General features: G+C 30.6%; 1 protein-coding gene across 1 annotated transcript in view; it reads left to right on the plus strand.

Moving 5' to 3' along the window:
• LOC134247543 (multiple epidermal growth factor-like domains protein 11) overlaps positions 1-21,020 on the plus strand; it is a 59,870-nt gene that overhangs the window by 22,428 nt on the left and 16,422 nt on the right. Inside the window, exons 4-5 of the mRNA XM_062729887.1 lie at positions 5,114-5,239; positions 10,319-10,444. Of these exons, the coding sequence (XP_062585871.1) occupies positions 5,114-5,239; positions 10,319-10,444 (252 nt within the window). The remainder of the gene's footprint in view (positions 1-5,113; positions 5,240-10,318; positions 10,445-21,020) is intronic.

Raw genomic sequence — 21,020 nt, forward strand, 5'->3', positions numbered from 1 at the left:
ACATGTTGTCTTTCGGATGTAGTTTTTCACGAGATAAGGTTTTTTTTACTTCTTGATTTTTCTTGTATATTATTTCTTCCTGTATAAAGATAATTAGAGAAGGGATCATTATTCTCATCCTCCTAATACACAATACATGTAATACATTTTATTGTTCAAAAGAACAGAGTGAAACGCTTTACCAGAAATGCCATATTTAAAAATACACTTTTTGTCGATTGTAAGTAACAGCTATTTAGCCATTAGCTAAATTGAATGTCGCAATTCATAATTAACGCTTTTTTCGGTATCGGTTGTATTATTCAGCAGACAATGCTTATCCGCTGAGGCTATTCAATAATTCGACCACATGAACGTCGTGTATTTGGAGGGTTTCCAAGGGATCATAAACGAAGATAGTGGGAGTTTAAAGTAGTATCACTGTCAATGTACCCGTACAAAAGTCTTCTAGTCTTCTGAATTGGCAAACTATTGCAATGAATTTTATATCGTCGCTTTAAATTGCTTCAAATATAGATTTTGTGTGTTTTTCTTTTGTAGAATTACATGGATAAAAAGTCGAACTAAAGACTGTTTTGTATACAGTATACACTTCATTAAAGTATGTTGCAAATGCGCGCGTGATCTCATCCTATACAAAAGTATTTTGTGTTTTATTTTATAAATAATTTATGATCGGTTGAACTGGTGAATTAAGAACATAAAAAGTGTTATTTTGATGTCGTATATGTACATGTATGATTGGATTGATGTAATTAGTTAACTGTTTAAAAAATAGAAAAAAAAATATTAATTTACTTATAACGTTAATAACTCAACCTTATTAGGTCTCTTAGAAACGCTGTTTTAAATCGTAGAGGTAAAAAGTTCAAATTGTTACGATACTCTAAAATTATCAATAGACATTACGTCACTGTAGTTGTTATTTTTATTACGTGACGTCACTCGTTCCCCTTTAGAAGTTCTCGGATATCGCGATTACAGGAACTACGATGAACAGTTCCACGTGGTCGTCTGCTAGGACGCAGATTCAGCAGATTCAGGACTGTCTAGGATGGTGGATGGTACTGGACATACTTCGTAATTCGATAAGCAATGTCTGCGAGGCTGACTTATTCTTGTTGGAGGACTTATAGATGAACAGCGGAGTAAATTTTGTCGGTATTGTGTATTTGTTTGTAACTGTGTTTGTTGACTATTTGTTATTACAACTGTATTTGTTAATAATAAAAATTTGTTAAAGATTTCATTTTAGCCCGTGTGTTTTTGTAAGTGTGTCACATTTGTAAGTGTGTATATCCGGCGCACGTTACAAAATATACATATTTTCTCGCAAATTACCAAGACAACAAAATTGCTGAGTGAAAAAATACTTTCATGGAAAAACATAAACACTTTGATCTTATAGACACCAAACATGATAAAAAGGGTAGTAATTTTTGTGCAGAGAAAACACAGCATGTGGAACCTAAAAATGGTGCATCTCTTTTAATTTTCTGTATCGTCGAGCTTCTTGTAATTGCTGTAATACTAGTATTCTTATTTCTGTACATAAGTATCGTTTTATGTCATTACAGAGCTCTTTTAATATGTACATATATCAAATATAATATGTGCAAAAGCGACATGATGTGAAATTTAGTGTTTGATAATACATATTTTAATTTTTTTGTGCGGTTAACCTTGGAATTTCCTATCCTTTTGCTATCAAGAGCATGTTGCTATACCATGATTAAAAATTGTTTTATGGAAAATAAAGACCACTAATATTTTATCTTCCAGGTTTTCCTCATCATTATGACCGATTTCAGTATTGCAAACACAATCAATTTTCTTCAATAACCGAACACGGATGAAATTGATGAAAGATTTTAAATAAAGTTTACTGGCTAATGAAATAAATTAGAGAAACAATGCAAGATAAAGACATATAAATACGCTTTAACAGGTACTTGAACAGTATTCGAGAGGGAATATGAGGGAATATGTACAAAACTGAAATATTTTTGAAAAACATATTTACTTTTGCTTATAACATAATTGTTCATCATATGGAATAAGTGTTCAACAGCAAACAGATCTTTTATTCCGTAATTTTCTTTCCAAGAAACTCCTTATGTTTAAGAACAAAATACAAAGTCTGATCAAAAAGCATGTCTAAAGTCGAAAAATCTAAATCTTTGTCAATTAAATCAATTTGTGCAAATCAGGAGATAAAAAAAGAACATGTACATGAATTACTGTTTTAGACGAAGAAGACCATGGAGATATACTGATTATTCATTGACATTATGCGTAAAAAGGCTATTTTACTGCTCAACTGGTAGAAACTAATTCCAATGTAATTTTCAGCTACATGACAGCTGACAAACATGTGCATGAAATGTATGTAGATAACAAACAGTATTTACGAGTAAGTCAAATATTCTCTGCTTCATTTTTGTAATGTTTGATAAACTTTTGAGATTAAATATTGTTTGTTACCTCATTATATTTCTCAATACAACATTGGAGCTGAGCAAACACGGACCTATGAAAATATCAGAGGTGGGATCAGAGGCCATGGAGGAGTCAGCATTCCCTACCAGTGATCATGTCCACCGTGTGCTCCTTATTATGATCAGGAAACAGAGATAAAATGTGTATGATAGTCTTATAAAAAGTTTGCAGGAATTACGTGTATTCAATGTTTGGGTTTTTTTATTTTCTGCAAAACTCCTTTGTAATTCACCTCAAAAACTTGATATGGGATTAAGAGAAATATAATTTACTTAATAAAAAATTCTTGTGTTCAACAGTTGAGACTTGAAAAAGTGTTAATGGATATCACGGACTTTTGATTTCTATCTTGTTTTATTAACGGAATTTCTTGAAAAACTAGAGGCACTGTGAGCAATTAGCTTACTAAATGATACTCCCGCCTTCCATATGAATATAATGGCAGTGTCCATGTTTTGCTCTGGAAAATCAAAAATATATGTCAGATCAAAGAGTAATATAGGAGGTGCATAATTGCAATATGTATTTAAGAATCTGTGAAAGTTTCATAAAATTTCCTTCAATGGTATGAGAGGAGTTGCAGATAAGAGATTGGTACCCCAAAGCGTAACAGACAGACAGACGGACGTACAGACGGACGAACGGACAGACGGACGGATGGAAATACCGATTACTATATACCCCATCACTTTTCAAGAGGGGGTATAAAAATGTGAGGTATTCAAAGCATGCAGTTGTGATAAAAAAGAATTAATGAGATAACAAAAATCAAAGTCGTTAATTCAAGAATTAATAAATCATGGATTAAAAAATCAAAGCTAATACTTCTTATACAGAAACTAAACAATGGATGCAATCTTGTAATAATTACAATGATTAATATCGTTTAAATAAATGAAAACATTAATTTACTTATTCCTTACGTAATTGAGAAATTATTTGACAAGTTATTCAAATGATATTTTCAGCAGATGATATATTTGGAGCAGAGTTTGATCCTTTTATATTGAAGTAGAGGTTGTGTCAGAATTCTATGAAACACAATTGTATATTAAAAAGTTACATACAAATAGAATAGAAGGAAATGTTGTATCAAAATAGTGGTCGTCTAATCAAATAATGCTTTTGTTAGCTACATTGGAAATTTCATTTACCATAAAATATATTTTAAAATTATACTTTTTTATGAGAACTTTGAATATTTGATTTACTGTAATAAAAACTTTACTAATTAAAAACATTTTATTCCCTTTGCTAAAAAACATTGAACTTTTATATACAAAAGTAAAACCTATGATACTTTGATTTACTATATTGTAATACTGTTGGAATTTTGTTTGTATGTTATAATTAAGTTCTTATTTCTGATATTTTATGGTCATTTATGGGTTTTTTTTAATTTCTTAATCTCGATTTCATTAATAAAGCAAATGTATTTGTACAACACTGATGCTCCTGAATCTGCAGCTCACAGGGAAGATGTAAGGTAATTTCTAAAATGTAAGTCAGGTAGATGAACAGTAAGAAAAAAACCTTAATATAAACCATTCAAATATTTTCCTACAGGCAAACATTTTTTTTTCAAAATAGGTCAAAAAAATTAAGCTCAATGGTCAATGCTCCAAAAATTTAGCAGTAAATAGTAAATTTTGGCTGAATAGTGTCTATCTTCATTTTTGGCTCGGCTCACATTTACATGTTTTCCACTAGGTGATCAGAGTTTTGACGCCCTTCACGGAGATAAAAAAAAAAACTAAAGAAAAAAGCATGCTATATTTGGTTCTGAAGAAAAAATATCGCAGTTAACAGGGGTAATAAAAACTTTGCCACACTGTGCCAGTGCATCTCCTCTGAAAGTGTAAATGAATGGGAATCGGATGGTGGTACTCTATGTTGTCGGAGTTGGTTATTATTCCATGGGTAAAACATTATTTCCGAAATACTGTAAATGTATTATATTTGGCGTGTACGATATTTGGCGGAAACTGACTTTTGAACAACTTAGCGTAGATTTGATTTAGCGCATTTCTTAATGTTCTTATTTAGAAGTATATGTGCAAGACATTTGGCGTTGTACTTGAATTAGCGGAAGCTTCTTTCCGCCAAAGGCGCTAAAAAGAATACACAGCCAAATATAATACGTTTACAGTAAATGCATGCAGCTGCAGCGTTGCCCAATTTCCTTTTTCCCCTTTGGTTGATATATAAAAAATTAACTGAAATGATATTTTTCATAATATTTATTATGGTTTCCAGATTTACAATTCAGCAGGAAGTTTAAATGTATGGTTAATTCTACCATATAAAGCTTTCTAGATCATTTGCAGTTGGCGTGCTGCTAAATATATTCCTACGAAATATCTATCATACAAGGAACAAAAATGCACACTATGTTTAAAGCATTTTTTCGAAACTATATTATGTTATTTTTGCAACATTTACTTATGTCTTCAACTGAAATTGTATTTTTGATGAACATTACAGGTAAGTAGCTTCATTGGAAATTCTCTCTCTCTCTCTCTCTCTCTCTCTCTCTCTCTCTCCAGAAATGAAAAAAAGTAGATAAAAATATCAAGGTGATCTGTTCTTCATTAATTTATTTTTATTATTTTAGGTTGTAGTGTGGGGTATTTTGGATTGAAATGTGAATTACCCTGTCGATATCCAAACTATGGAAATGGTTGCCAGTCAGAGTGTTTGTGTGTTCAGCAACTTTGCGATCACATAAATGGATGTAAAGGTATAGAAATATACATGTAACATCTAAAAATTTGGAGAATGAAATAAGGGTACATATAAATCAATACTTTAAATCTTGTTTCACATGATAAATTCAGTCAATTTAAAATCTGATAGAAATGCTGAAAATGGGTTTTCTCGCAAAATAGGAAATTCAAATACTTTGCTCTGCAAGGAAAATCTAGGATTATTATGCCTGTTTAAAATGATGGTAAGATAAGTAATTTTGTTTAAAGACTCAAATGATAACTAATAAATATAGCCTTCATTGCATATTCCAATGATGTTCAATATGTTATTAAGAGTCAAAATCAGCAAGCATCGAGCATTTAGTTAAAAAATGTGAAAAGTGGCATAGAAACAGATTTGGTTAAAACTCGTATATAAATTTTCAGAACAAAGGGTATGATAGAAAAAAGCAAGCAAAAAATAATTTTCCGCATTGTTGCTATGGAAACCACGCGCCTTTCAGATAGCGTGTTTTGTACTTTATCATGACACTTGAATTTATGGTTAAACAAATACTTTTTTTTATTACAAGTCATTAAAAAAAACTTTTTAAATTATTATTTTATTTATATAAATTTATTTATTTTAGCAACTGTTGATTTTTGAAATTTTCTTCACCTTTTGATAAATATAACAAGTTTTTGGAGGTTTATTTTGCTTTAAAAAACAGCAAATTTGAAGTACTTTATAAGAAATCTACAACCACATTAAAGCTTATCAACATAAAATATTTATTAAACAGTATTTGTTCTAGAAGAATCAAGAAAAAAATCTGCAGGCAACTTAAGCATTTATAAATGATAACTGATTTAAATCCATAATTTTCTGTAACTTTTGCTTCAAATTATCTCCCTTTGGTATAGCTTTCTAACATAGGAGGGATAAACGGTAGTTTGCTTACATTGTTTTCAATAACAATGCACAGAAGACTAGCAGAAATTACAAACTTGGAGCAGTCTGAGCCTCAGTTTTGGCGTTTTCATGAGTCTTAATTACGGTGAGTGATTGAAATTTTTACAATTTACCATTACAACAGTTACTGAAGAATGTATAGCATAAATTAACCATGCAGAAAATATCTAACACTTGGCAGGTGTTCTTGCACATTTTAAATTTAATTCTGATTGATAAATTATGCTAGCATTACTTTAGTATTTTATAACAAAAAAGAAAAGATTATGCATGGCCTGAGGAACCAGGAGGAGGGGTATGCCCCCCCCCCCAAAAAAAAAAATAGCCGATATTAAAGCAAATGAAATTAAATCCCCCAACTATGATCACATTGATCAGTCACATAACTGTATCCCAAATAGGCAAATTATAATTTTGTTTAATTTTAATTTGTTGTATTCACGGTATGTATGTAACCAAAGTCACTCACCACTGTCACAATCTAAAATGATTATAACTGATAGTCTGGTAAATAAAATTTCTGTATAGAAGATATCTTTATTTACCATTTAAGATAATACCTGCTTTTTACATGAAAAATTATGAATTTATGAAAACCACCACTATATGAAATATTTGTAAAATGGAACGACATTTGTTATGGCGTCCGTAAAAAAAGAAAAAGGGGCAGGGGTTAACTTTGTACTTAATATATTTTAGTTTAGGAAAGGGGATTACCTTGGAAGTATTGTGAATTTGTGATACAGACAAGTGTATTATGTAGTGGTCTAGTGGTAACTGAATTGTATATAATTATATCACAGTAAAATAATTAATTAAAAAAAAAATAACTTTTTGCTAATGTCATCCAGTGTTTACTAATAAAAGAAAATTCAAATTCAGCTAATATTTTCTCCGGTACCACTGAACTAATTTAAGTCAACTAGGTTGAAATGATAAGCATCAATATCTATAAAGCAGGTAAATTTATGAAATGAATATCTCCATTTTTTCGGGGGGGAGGGGGTATTGGAAAGAAATAAAAAACATAATTTAGAGTTTTTACAAAATGCATAGAATCATGCAGTTGACCTTTTAATTGCAAATTTTTAAATTTAAAGAATATCTAAGATCAATACGGTCTCAACTTTGTGTTGTATACTTCTGTTTATAGAATGAAATTCGGCACTTTGAAGCCAAACTCGGAAAGAAACAGAAACATAATCGGATGAGCTGATATAGAATTAGACAGGAAAAACATGTAAATAATACATTTAGTAAAAACGTTAACTTTTTAAAATAAAATGATAAATCATTGAGATTTCTTGTAATTTAATTGATTCCAACAAACATGCTTTGCATTCATCATCATTGCTCAATCCCAACTAGAAATGGTTCCAAGTATAAAAAGGCAAAGCTGTATAATATTATTACATTTTAATTTAATCACTTTTTCAGATTATGAGAATACATTATTACAGTACAGACCATTGATGCTGGAAAAGAGTGGATAGTGTTACCGGAGACTCGGGGATCCAGAAAATAGATCCATAAATTGTACAGTGTATTCATGAAAGTGGATCAAATAAAAATGTTTAATCGAAAATTAACATTCTTGGTTTGTCTGTTAGCATTTTTTGCTGATGTAAATCTAATAACTATCAATTTTTGGCATGCAGATTCATAATTAGATAGTAGAAGAATCTGAAACATATCTTTATATTCTGCATTATGAAGTATCATAATTAAAACAAGGTCAATATCAAATGATCAATCAATTAATTGCAAAACTGACAAAATGTTTTTTGTGAAAAAAGAAAGAGGGCTAGTTTAAAGTCAGATGACACGTTCCTCAAATTTATGTTTTGTATCTCTAGGTATTATATAAAAAAAATATTTATATTTGTCATTCTCTTCTGATTTGGTTTTACTTTAAAATTATGTGAGCTGTAATAGTGACTCTTTCTCATAAACTAAAATTATTATGAGCAAGCTCATAAAATGATATCAACCCTCCTGGTATAACATAAAATGTTTTTTTTTATTACAAAAAAGGTCCAAACCTTTTTAACATTTTGCTATTGCAGATTTACATACCCAAATGACTTTGACATATACTCAAGTCATAGGCAGTAAAACCTTTGTGTAGAACACAAACTTCCAATTTCTCTGCAGTCAAAGTTAAATATATAAATGTACCAAACTCATATAGAACACTTTTACTGCAGTGACCTTGAAAAAATTATGTCGTTGAGCCAAGGTCAAACGTGTCCAAATGAATTTTTGGTCAAGGTCATGACAAACCCACAGCTCAAATAATAATCCCCGAGATGAAACTTCAAGTCTTTTCATTAGATTGATTGATTGATTGTATATTGTTTAACGTCCCTCTCGAGAATATTTCACTCAAATGGAGACGCCACCACTTGCCGGTGGAGGGCTTCAAATTTTGTCCTATGCTCGGCACTCAGGGCCTTCGAGCAGTGAGGGATCTTTTTCGTGCCAACACCTTCTGCGACACGGGGCTTCGGTTTATACGGTCTCATCCGAAGGACCGGTCTCCACGTCCCGCAGTGGGATTCGAACTCGCGACGTAAGGATTGACTCCTTACTTCTCGACTCTAGAGCAGACGCTCTAACCACTGCGCCACGCGGGCGACTCTTTTCATTAGAATACTCAGCATTACAGAATGGGAAAAGATTGCACTATTCTTCTACCAATGACCTTGAACTTGTGCAAATGACCTTGGGTAAAGTTTTGGACACATCTCCAGATCATAAGCAATCTTAATATCAAGTATGAACTTTCAGTGGCGCTTCATTGAAATGTAATGGACAAGTCAAAATTTTACATACATATGGAAATGTGACAAGGTGCTTCCTAAAACGCCCCCCCCCCCCTCTTTTATTTCAAAGTTTCGTTTGTGAGGAATATAAATTCCTTTTGAAATTTAATGTGCATTTATTTATCAACAATAGTAGAATTATGAGATGCTTTGATCAGACCAATATGACCAATATAATGGACACTGTACATGTATTCAAATTACCCCCACCCCTTCAAAAAAGCTTATAAATGCCAGATAATCACACATTTTAACCATTTGTAACTTTTTTCTATTAAAGTTGCCTGCAAATTTTATTGTTTAGATATGACATATAGATAACCCCTAACAAGATCACAGCATTCATTTTTCCAGCTGTGGTTGTAGGTTTTGTGTATATAGTGATAAACATATGTAATTTTTTAAAAAAATAATAAGCATTGACGCCATGTTCTTTTCCCGTTGTCATGACAACAATATCACTACAGAAATTTTGTCTTTCTTTTTTTTAAAGAATAAAGTAATTTCATCTTTCAACAAATAAAGTAACCAAAATACCTTATCTTACCACGTTCAGAAAACATGTTCATAGAAAAATGTCTAAAAATCATTGATTTTCATAAGGGTTTATGAGCCCGTTGCTAAGGAAATGAATTGCCTTGGATACCAGTCCCTTCATACGTTCAAAAAAAAATTTAATTGTGTTTTAGCACTAGGTAGGTCATGATCAAAATCTTTCATATAACAAAAGCTTTTGAAAAAATAAAATTTTGACTTTCCATTCAATGCTCGATGCTTGCTGATTTTCACTCTTAAAAAGGACTTCTTTTAATTCTGATAGCATGGAAGATTTTTCGTCCTTTACAGTAAATTGTCTGGGAAGAACATTTATTATATACCCATCAATTTCATTGTTTTTGTTACTGTTAATTTTACCGAGTTTTGATCCGATTTTCCGGATCACCACACTGTGGTTTTCTGAATCCATATCACCACTCTCTGAAACTGATGACGTAGTACGCAAAAACATGACGTTATTTTTCTTGCACGTTAAAAAGTCCCTTGTTATTATGCTTTATTTTATGAATAAATATTATACAATTGATCTCTAAAGTTTTATTCTGATATATTTAGCTAGTTATAAGGGGGTATATAATAAATCTATCATTATAACAGTAACTTGATCCGAAGAGCCGTATCACATCCCGATGACTGGCGCGGATCATCAGATAAAACTCGACGCTTGGCGTCTCGTTAGATCTGATGATCCGCGCCTGTCAACTCGACGTGATACGACCCTTCGGATCAAGTTACTGTTATAATAATATATATGTATGAAATGTCTTTTTTTCCAGAGTGTCCACCCGGTTTCGTAGGTGAGTCATGTCAACAAAATTGCTCATATCCGCGTTATGGTGAAAATTGCCAGTTAGAATGTAAATGCAGAGAAGAACAGTGTGATTTTGTTACTGGTTGTAAAGGTGAGGGAAACAAAATGTTTTTAAAATAAAGGTAAGAATCCCCAATAAGATGTTATGTATTAAAGGTATTCTGAGTGATGTGCAGGTGGTACCAAATAACAATGAAGTTTTGTGTTGTCTGAGAACTATTGTAAACTCTTACATAAATTTTCCTTTATCTAGATATTGGTAGAAATTTAGAGAATCACACAATATTAAACAAAATATATGGAGTATAAGTCTGTCATGAGAATTCCATATGTTTTATATTCCATTTGCAACACTTCATAAAAAGCGCGAACCCAAGCAGAAGATAAATTTTACCAGAAGGTGACACTGTTTCAAAGTATACGTATGCGTGTATTACTATTTCTTTATCCTTAAAAACTAGTTTTAAGGAGATAATTTAAAACAAGGAATTTTCGATAAAAGAATTAATTGGTTTTTTTTCAGGTAGGGAAGACAACTGCACATCTACGGAAAGATACAGAAATTCAAACGCACTCCTTTCTAGCATTATTGCTCTTAGTTTTATAGCACTCATTCAGTTTATTTTTTATCTGTATTTTTCAATTTTCTACAAACCTCGGTTGTTGTACATCACAAGGTTTTGATATTAGTCGCTAATCTTAAATGTAATTAACTTAATAATTAAGTTGAAGGATATATGATACAAACAAATTTTTGTCATAACTATTGCAAATAACAACCTGAGTCATGTTTTAATGAGTAAAATGAATACGTTTCACGAGTTGTTTTTCACTTTTCATTCAAATTTACACAAAAATGGAATTTGAATTGAAATATAATTGTATGGCTTAGTAAGAATAGATACAGAAAGGTAGAATTTTGAACATCATAGAATGTTTACAAGATCTTAATTTTTTTGAAAATTATTAGTTGTATCATTTGCAACAAAAATAAACCCAGAAATATATACACATCCAGGTATCCATTTTTTTTGTATGAATGATCTGTCATTAATTGTGCTTGAACGTTATGCGGTGGTTACTTCTTAAGGTAAGTCACTCCTGAAATTTGTTATATCAAGGATTTGTTGAGAAGTATATTTTGGATAAGTACTCATAAAGTGTAACTCAAAATCGCAAAGAAAATAGGGGGTCAGTGTGCATCCTACTGATCTATGGTACATTTAAGTTGACCTTTTTGCACTTAAATTTCATCTCTTTGGTTAATTACTTTAACCCTTATTATATTTGATTGTAAGCATGGCAATAAATATAATCTTATTTTACGTAAAATAGTTTGAATAATATTTATCATTAACCAAATATTGCAAATTAATGCGCGTAAATTATTGTGTGACCTTTTTGCACTAAAAAATAACATATTTTGGATATTTAAAAACTTAATAGGCAATCAAAAATTTTCTTATATCAAACTTTTTACGACTTAAGTGCTGATCAGTCACAAGTATCGAGTACTTTAAAATAATGAAAGAAAAAGTTGGGGTCAATTTTGATGTTAAATTTGAAATATTGGTCAAAATTTGTGATTTTCAGGCAAAAAATGGTGTAAATTTGACCTTGACTTCTTTAATATATTTTCATTTTTTGGAAAAGTTTGTTGAGGGAAGGTGTAAAACTTAGTCTAAAAATATAAATTAAGACCTATATTGAATTTTTTTAGCAATATCAAAACGGAAAATATTCTCCGAGTAAAAGTATGTGTGGCTAAATTTCCATTACATTAAATTTAATAAATGTGCAGATTTGCACAATTTTCTGCTAAATATCCTTCCACCAAAAGAAATAGTCCCTCGTAAATCTTGCTTCTTTATAGATTTTTGAGCAGTTTTTTCATTGAATGTTAAAAAATTTACATTGTTGAATTTAAATATGTTATAAAAATTGAATTTTAATAAGTAGTTTTGAAGTAAAAGCTTCTGCGTGAACTTTTCTAAAAAGCTGACGAGTGACTTACCTTAAGAATATTCAATATCAAAGTCCAATAAACAATAGGAGCAGAGAAACAAGGACCTCCGAAACATCAGAGGTGGGATAAGGTGCCATGGAGGAGTAGCATTCCCTGCTAAATAGTCACACCCGCCGTTTGCTCCTTGTCATGATCGGGAAATAACGGAAAAATCCGTCCCCAATTCAGGGTATATATAATGGACAAAAAATTAGTATGAAAGACGTCAGTCACCAACAACTCAATCGTAAATTGTATTTGCTGACAAGGGCAATGTATCGGCCATAGAACTGTTCTAATAAAACATGGGAAATCTATTAGACACTAAAAATAACAGAATTAATATAGATAATAGCATTTGTTTTCCCTTCAGCTAAAGATAATATTTCATCTCCTACTTAGCTATAAACCATATCATGATGATTCACAAAGATGAATACTTAATGAGATTTTATTGGTTTTATTCATGTTCAAATTTTTTTTCATCTTTTCATCATCTTGGAAATAAAGTCAGGTTCACATATCCTGTGTTTGGAAACAATGTTTGAGGAATAATTTTCAAATAAAATACAAGGTGTGAATTTACATTTGAAATATGGTGGAAAACAAAACCTGGCTAATTTGTATTTAAAAACATAAACTGATGTTAACGTCTATACCTTTTTTGGAAATTATTTGTTTAATAAACATTCATGTTTTTTAGCAAATTCATAATCCGCTAAACGTCAAATAGTTGTTGATTTTCAATATCCATAAACTATGATACAACCCTCTATTCAATGAATCTAGATAATTTTTCTTTTTAATAAATAACCTTTTATATCATGAAAGAGACAGAGTGAAGTTTGTTGCACCTATGATGAAGAGAACTTCGTGAATAATATGTTTATAGAACTACCGATGCTCATGACTACGTCTATGTGTGCGTAGTTTAAAACTTCCATCACACTTATATCAGAACACTCTGAACTTAATTGTTTCAAATCCACTTTTGACATTTAAATCAATATGGAAAGACCGTTTTTAGTTTCTTAATCCAGTGTATGGAAATGTGTTCTCAATGATGGGCTACGAATATGACTGTAGATCTTTTATAGAGTTAATTTCTAATTTCATCTTCAGAATTTGTATTGCTAATGGGTTTTGTTTTGATACATGAAGATGACTGTTCTTTATCTTAATATTTTTCATTTATTGACAAAGTAGATTGTTTACGTAAATTGAATTGTTTGTAGAGAAACCATCAGTCACTTTCGTTAAAATCTTTGTTCAAATATTTTATTTCTAGGTGGAACCTTGGTTTCATCAATGTACCTAGGTATCTACGGGTGTTCATGATTTCTATTTAGATAGAATTTTAATTTTATTTTTAAAATGTATTTTACCATATAAGAAAATGCTTTAAATTTATACCAGTAATAGAAAATGCTTTCGATTTATCGACTAAAATAATAACTTCCTGTAAGCGAAACTTGTATAAAAATATTAATATTAAATGGACACGGACATGATGACAATATTATTTTGATTTATACGTAAATGTCACAATACGATTTTATTGCTTAAAAATTAAGTATAAATTAGCTTTCGAAAATCCAACAGATATATAGCACTTGTTCAAAAATATTGTTATTGTTTGATTTTATGTAACATATGATTGTAACGTTTGTTTCCAAAACCAAGTTATTCCATCTGAAAATTAATAACTATAGACTATTTATATAAAATGACAATGGTTTTTGATAATAAAATTGGCTCGAATTTCCATATCAAACCAGTAAGATGTCATCTTTGACTCAAAATTTATGAAATAGTTCAGGTATCTTTTTGACATTGCAGATCTAGGTGAATGTATTGTGTTGTTCAGAGTTAAGTAATCTGTTAGTTACTACGCATATAATTCACGAAATCATCTATTTTCATTTGTGCCTCCAATAACAAGAATCAACCTACATATTGAAAAACGACAATTATTTAGGTTCTTTCTGACTGTCTTCAGACATATATTGGGTTGATCAACCGCATAGACGGTGAGGTTTCTCAAAGTGCGAGAGATACAAAACACAAGACTCATAGCAACATTCTATAAAATAATTATTACAAGGACGAAAAATAGAAAATGCTTAAAATCGTCTTGAAAGGACGCTAATCTATAAAACGAATTAAAAAAAATGATTGCATCTTTCTACAAAACGGTTATAAAGTAAATTATTATGTAGCTTTAATATTCCAAGATTGACAGGAAATTAAAATGTTTGTCCAACAACATATAACAGCATAAAAGCATCTCGTAATCAGTTGCAGTCATTGTAGTCCTAGATTTGGTTGGAATAATAATGAAAAAAATAAGGCAATATGCATGAAATATTATTTAGAAGCTGTTAAATATTATTGCAATTTATTTAAATTTAAATTCAAAGTCTTGAATTTAAATCACAATAACATTAGTAGGGATGTATAGAAAATCACAAATGTAGGCTGACCCCTACAATTGTATGGCTTTGCTCTTTATATATTCATGGATTGATTTCAGATGTAAAATGTGTTGAATTGTATAGTTTAAATATCAATTAAAAATTTGAGATGAAATTTTTTGTTTTATTTGATTCTTTTTTTTTTTACATTTTACCGGGGCCCATAAGTGCACAGCAATGAATTCACGTTTCATTGTCTGTTTAAATTTCAGACAAACGTTGAAAACTACAATTTCTGACTTTTTAAAACAACTGTTACGCTGTCGTTTTTACTCATTTTTTAAAACAATGGGTGTCGATTGAGTACTAAATGTTTGAGTTTTTTACTGTCTTTTTTTTTCTTAAAAGCAGTGTGAACTACCCTCAAAATGATTTGCTATGTTTCTGAATGTCAATCAAACATTATCTGTGATAATTTCTCGAATTTCGACAAACAGTATATTTGCAGGACGGTACCCATTTTTGAAGCCCATTATATCATTTCTGTTCATTGAAATCCACTTGCTCACGTGTCTATAAAACAGATATTGGTTGCTGTAAATTTCCCATATTTCAGTGAATATTTCTTTGGGATTACAGCAGCTTTAATGAAACGTTTAAGTTCACTCTAGTTTACTGTTTCTTTACCATCCATTTAAAATGCAGTGTCTAAAATAGCCCTTGTTTTCCAGCTTCTCACAATGAAACTATGCCATATAAAGTGGTCACACTAACCGTTATCAATTCATTAAAGATTTAATCAGAAGAGAAAGTCAGGTTTAATAACATATAATTGCTATAGTGTAAATCATGGAGTTCAGGACATTATTAATTGAACAGCCCTCGTATAAGGGGCGAAATTCGGCAATTGCTATATCTTTTATGTAATCTTGGTGATATGGCTAGGCTAAGTCTATTGTGTGAAAATTGTCATTTATTAAATAACAATAAGTATATAACACAAACAAAGTTAAGGGAAGATCACTGGGATATTTCCATAGTACGAAGAACAATAAATTTGGCAACGTATCTCATGTTCGTGATCACCTTTAGTTGAATTTTGTCACATTCTTAACACTGAACAGTTTCTTATAATCAACATATTGGAATATATCTATATATATACTTAAAGTTTTAGTCAAATTCGAGAGCACTCCAGACTACCCAGACTACCCAATTTACCCTTTACTTTAGTAAATGCCAAAATTAACCATCTCTGATATAATATAAAACATCCTAAGGTAGTCCGATCCTCAGGTTCATAAAATTAACAGTTAAGTTATCAAAAATATTCTGAATTCACAGAGCAATGTTGATTTACCCATGTACTATTTCTTTAAATTTAAATATTAAAATTAATCATATTATATGGAGAAAATTTTCAAATATTAAATATATATTCAGAAAAAGCAAATATGCATATAAGCTATGCATTTTCTAATTGCAAGTTGATCAACAAATATATTTTTGGTTAATAAACAATATGTATCCAGGCATTCTGAAAATTTGTCATGATTTTTAAAATTATTTGGTATTCTTTGTCTTATTTCCTTCATGTAATTCATAATATATAGCGTAAAAGGTTTTTGCTATCGTTGCAAGACATCATAAATCACTTCTAACTTCATATCATGCTAATAAGCATTGGTATCTAAGGCTCGATTCAAGAAAATCTTACTTTTCTAAATCTGTATTTATATTTTTCCTTTCATGGGGTACAAATGTCAACTTTTTATCAGACCTTTTCTAAGACTTCCATAAACCTTGAATCATATAAAGATGAAATGGATAAAAATTCTTGCATGAAAAGTTTTCATTTTCAAGCCTAATATTGATGCTTTTTAAATTAAATATCTATTTTTGGAGTTATCCTTCCTGGCTGAGGATCGGATATCCTTAAATAAAATTTTTTAAAAAGAGGAAATTTAGGTTAAAACTAATTACATAACATATTCTTAATTTGTAAAGAAAGTAACTTTACAAGAAATGTCTTAACAGCAAGATAAGACATTAAAGTCATTTAAAAGTACACAGTACGTATCAAATTTTCACTACTCCTATTTTGTAAGGACAATTTTAGGATACTATCATAATGGTAAAAATGATTTTCATAAAAGAAATTTCTACATTATTTGTACTTGATGTTGCTTAAGCGAAAAAAAGAGGCTATTAGCTGAACCAACTTGTGCTAGGACTAAATTCTGACTGAATGCAAATAAATACAATGGTATGGAATATTTCATTTTAAAAGATTTGATAATTATTTATTTTCATTTGTACAAAAAGTAAACAAAGCACTCTAAGTACCTTAACTTCGACTTATCAACATAACCTACCTGAACTTTATTTAATTTCAATTGATCGGAGGAAAATAATAATATAGTTTCTCTGAGATCTTTACTGAGTTTCATAGTAAAAGGATGATAACAATAGAGCAGTTATACATATTATTATGTAAAGTGTCAGTCATAATATAACTGCTTGGGAAAATAAGTGTGATTAAGGTCCTTGATTAGTGAAAGTAAGGGAAAGGAATTGGGGTGCTGTAAACGAAGGACCCTAGGGTGATTTTCACACTTATGTACCGTGTGTGTAGATTTGAGATTTATGTGTTTTAATATATTTTTTTTAAGATCTAGTAAATATATAATGTAAGTCTTATATGAAAATTTTAATTTTCTGAAATTGATTGATTGATTAGAGGTTGTTTTACGTCAGATTCGAAAAATTTCACCGATAAAGAGACGTCACCATATACCAGTAATGGGTTTCAAATTTTGGCCTTTTCTTGGCATTTACCGCTATTTAGCAGTGAGGGGTTTTACAATGAAGCGCACTTAAGTGGTTAAATGTTCTGTTTGGATTAAACGCTCTGAGTCATGTTTTAAACGTCAATAATAACGAGTTACACCGGAATGAAGATTTCTATAGTTATAAGAGAGATGGTTAGAGAGTTTTCGCTTCTGTGAAACACGTATTGAAACTAATTTGTACATTATTATGACTTTATGATGTATATTGGAGTTACCATAACACATGTATTGGTAGAACACGTGTTTACTCAGTGTTTATGTAGACCGTCAATTTGATTGTCTATTATATTTATGGAATACCTGTTCTACAGCAAATAATGTCAACATTCCAAAATGTGAGCGGTCTTCTTGGGGTATCCATGCACATGCTCGTCAAAGGCCACAGAGATAAAATCCTCTAGATAAGGATCCATCGTGTCAAGGCATAAACAAAACTTTATGAAAATTTACGCCGACCTTACATGATTCTGGAAAGTTTGGAAAGAAAGATGCAGAAACACTGCCCCCTAAAAAGTATGCAGCAGGAGAGGATAATTGATATGTTCTATGATGCACTGGGCATTGGACAAAGAGGGGTAACTGAGAATTTTCTTCGATGTCTAATTCATATACGAATTAGTTGCAAGTAATTTTTAGGAAACTGATAATGTTAATGAAATGATGCTGATAACTACTTTCAAACATTTTCTGTATCATATGTTTATTATCTCTCATATATGGGGTAATGGTAATGTGTAATGGTAATTGACTGTAATTAATTACAAAATTCGATGTAATTGAAAGTAATTTGTAATTAGCCAAATTTTCAATTACAAGTAATTGTAATTTAATTAATTACATTCCAAAAAGACATGTAATTATCAATTACTTTTCAATTATATTCAATTACACTGAAAAATAGCCCCCCCCCCCCCTTCATCTCATAAACATTATTCAAGAAAGATTTTTTTTAGCTTGGAGCAAGTATTTTAATAGTAATTTTTTTTTTAAAAGAATTTTAACATGCTGTAGTCATATCAATTTCCCCTTTTTAAATAAATAGCTGTGTAAATATAATGCCCCTTTTCATTTTATTTAACTTTTAAATCAAATTAATCTTTGTAAATTGTACAAATAAGATTCATATTTTGATTTGATTATTAATTAATCCATAGGAAAATGAAAAGTCCAATGGCTTCTTATTATTCTTTTGTTTGTCATATATTCAGCTTGTGTTAGAAGTTATTAACAGGTGCTAATTAGTGTCCCCTGGGGTCATGTACTTGTTCTTAAGTACTTAAATAAATAGTTTTCACACATTTCGATTTCGTCTGTTGGTATTTTTATACTCACTCTTTGACTTTAAATTTTAGTTTGACACAGAATGAGTTAAATACCCACATTTTAACTTAGTATGATTAATTAGAACATTGAGCATTTTGATTGAAGTAATAAATAATTTTTATTATTTCCTCTTTTACACGTATGACTTCATTTTTAATAGTACTTAATTTCCAAGATGAAGGAAATTAAAACGTTTACATCAAACCACTTTGGAATTTTCAAGTCTTAAAAAACCAATGCCAGTCAAGGGACTAATTGAGCAATATGTGTAAAGTTTTATTCAGAGGTTCTGATTTATTATCATTACTTGTTTGGTTAACTGAAGTTGTATGCTTAAAATACAATCTAAGCAGTAAGTATCAGTCATGTTTCAGTTTCAATTCTCTCTCTCTCTCTCCTCTCTCATTTTTCAGACTTTCTTTCAGATTTGCTTAGGCAGATATTTCCTGTGTATAGTGAAGTATCGCATCGTTTATTGATCTTATTATTTTAACTGACAAGCATAAATACTTTAAAGTTGTTGAGTAATTTAGAGAAAAAAAAGAAATCATTCGGTTTATAGAGTGAAGTGTAGAAAGTCTCGGATTTTTAATTAATCCTTAATATCTATAAAGTTTTCAATTCCTATTTTTTTAAGTTAAATTAATTTTTTACTAATGTAAATGATTTTATCTTAGTTTGTTCACCTGGATATTTTGGTCCCATGTGTAACCGTGAATGTCGCTACCCAACCTACGGAGTGGAATGTCAGTCAGAATGCTGGTGTTATCAACAACATTGTGATCATATAAAGGGATGCACAGGTAATGAAGATATACATGAAGTATGATACAAACAATCAATATTTATAACACCAAATAAAAAAATTCAAAAAGGCAACTTTTTAATTGTGTAACGCCTACTCCGTGAATCAGAATCATTGTTATCATTAAGCCAGAGTACCAAATAAGATTATCTTTTTAAAGATATTTATTGATCCCATGATCCTTGGAATTTCCCTAAAAGGTCATGATCAATGATAAAACCGAAGGTATGCCTTCCTACTCGAACTCTATTCACAAGAAAAATTTCCTCACGATCTTATACATTTGATTGACTATAGTAATTTTCTTCAATTTCAGCATTCAAAATTTATGCTACGAATAGTTATTTGTTATCCTTTCAACAGGATTGTAGCAAAATTAGGAGTACCTGCAAATTGTTTAAGGGGTCACTCAGCAATTACAGTGAAAAAGTTATCCATTTCCTCCATTTCTACTTTTCTTTCTCTGAAATTTATCTTTAATATCATTGTTCTTTGTGCAGCATTTACGCAGCTTTCAAAAAACCATACAAAAATTGTAAATACAAGTTCAAGTTCAGTTTATTCTCCCAAACCATCGTATCTTTATATTCTTTACTCATGGCGACAAGATTGGTTTATTTTCTGCTGAATTGTGTCTATTGTGTATTCTCTTCGCTTAGTGAAATTTTTTCCTAGCCGTTCTGCAGTCTTTGTTTAACCACGGTTTGTTACGTTTAGTCGTACCTGGTGTCATAGTTTTTTGCAATCCAATTGTTTTTCCGAAGCATTTTTGAAAACATTATTTATATCGTTTGCAACCTTTGAAATGTCAACTTAGCGAACTGTGTCACGAGTGGCTAATTCATTCAGAAAACTGTCAATAGTGTCTACGCTCAAGAATGAAATATTACTCCGATACTGCAGGTGTAAAGACGAATAATGAACCCCATCGAATAATGACCGGGGGTCATTTTTCGACAGCGAAAAATGACGCTTGGTCATTATTCGACGTAGAAAAATGACCCTTTTACCCGTACAAAAAGTGTCACCACCCTGAAAATTCGCAGAACCCACGTGAAGAAAAATGACCCCCGTAGAAAAATTACTCCCTGTGGATTAAAGCTGAAAATTTTAGGGGGAAAAAAAGATAAAGAAGCTTATTGGCCGAAATGCTCACCTGAGCTTATTTGGAATAAATTGTTGATATGTTGATCTCATAACATACGATTATAGCTATATTTTAAGGTCAATGCAATGATTCAAAATCTAAAAGGAGTAAAGATTTATCG

The sequence above is a fragment of the Saccostrea cucullata genome, unplaced genomic scaffold (genome assembly GCF_032062105.1).
Source record: "Saccostrea cucullata isolate Sc308-1 unplaced genomic scaffold, CSIRO_AGI_Scuc_v1 ctg3469, whole genome shotgun sequence".
Classification (NCBI taxonomy): domain Eukaryota; kingdom Metazoa; phylum Mollusca; class Bivalvia; order Ostreida; family Ostreidae; genus Saccostrea; species Saccostrea cuccullata.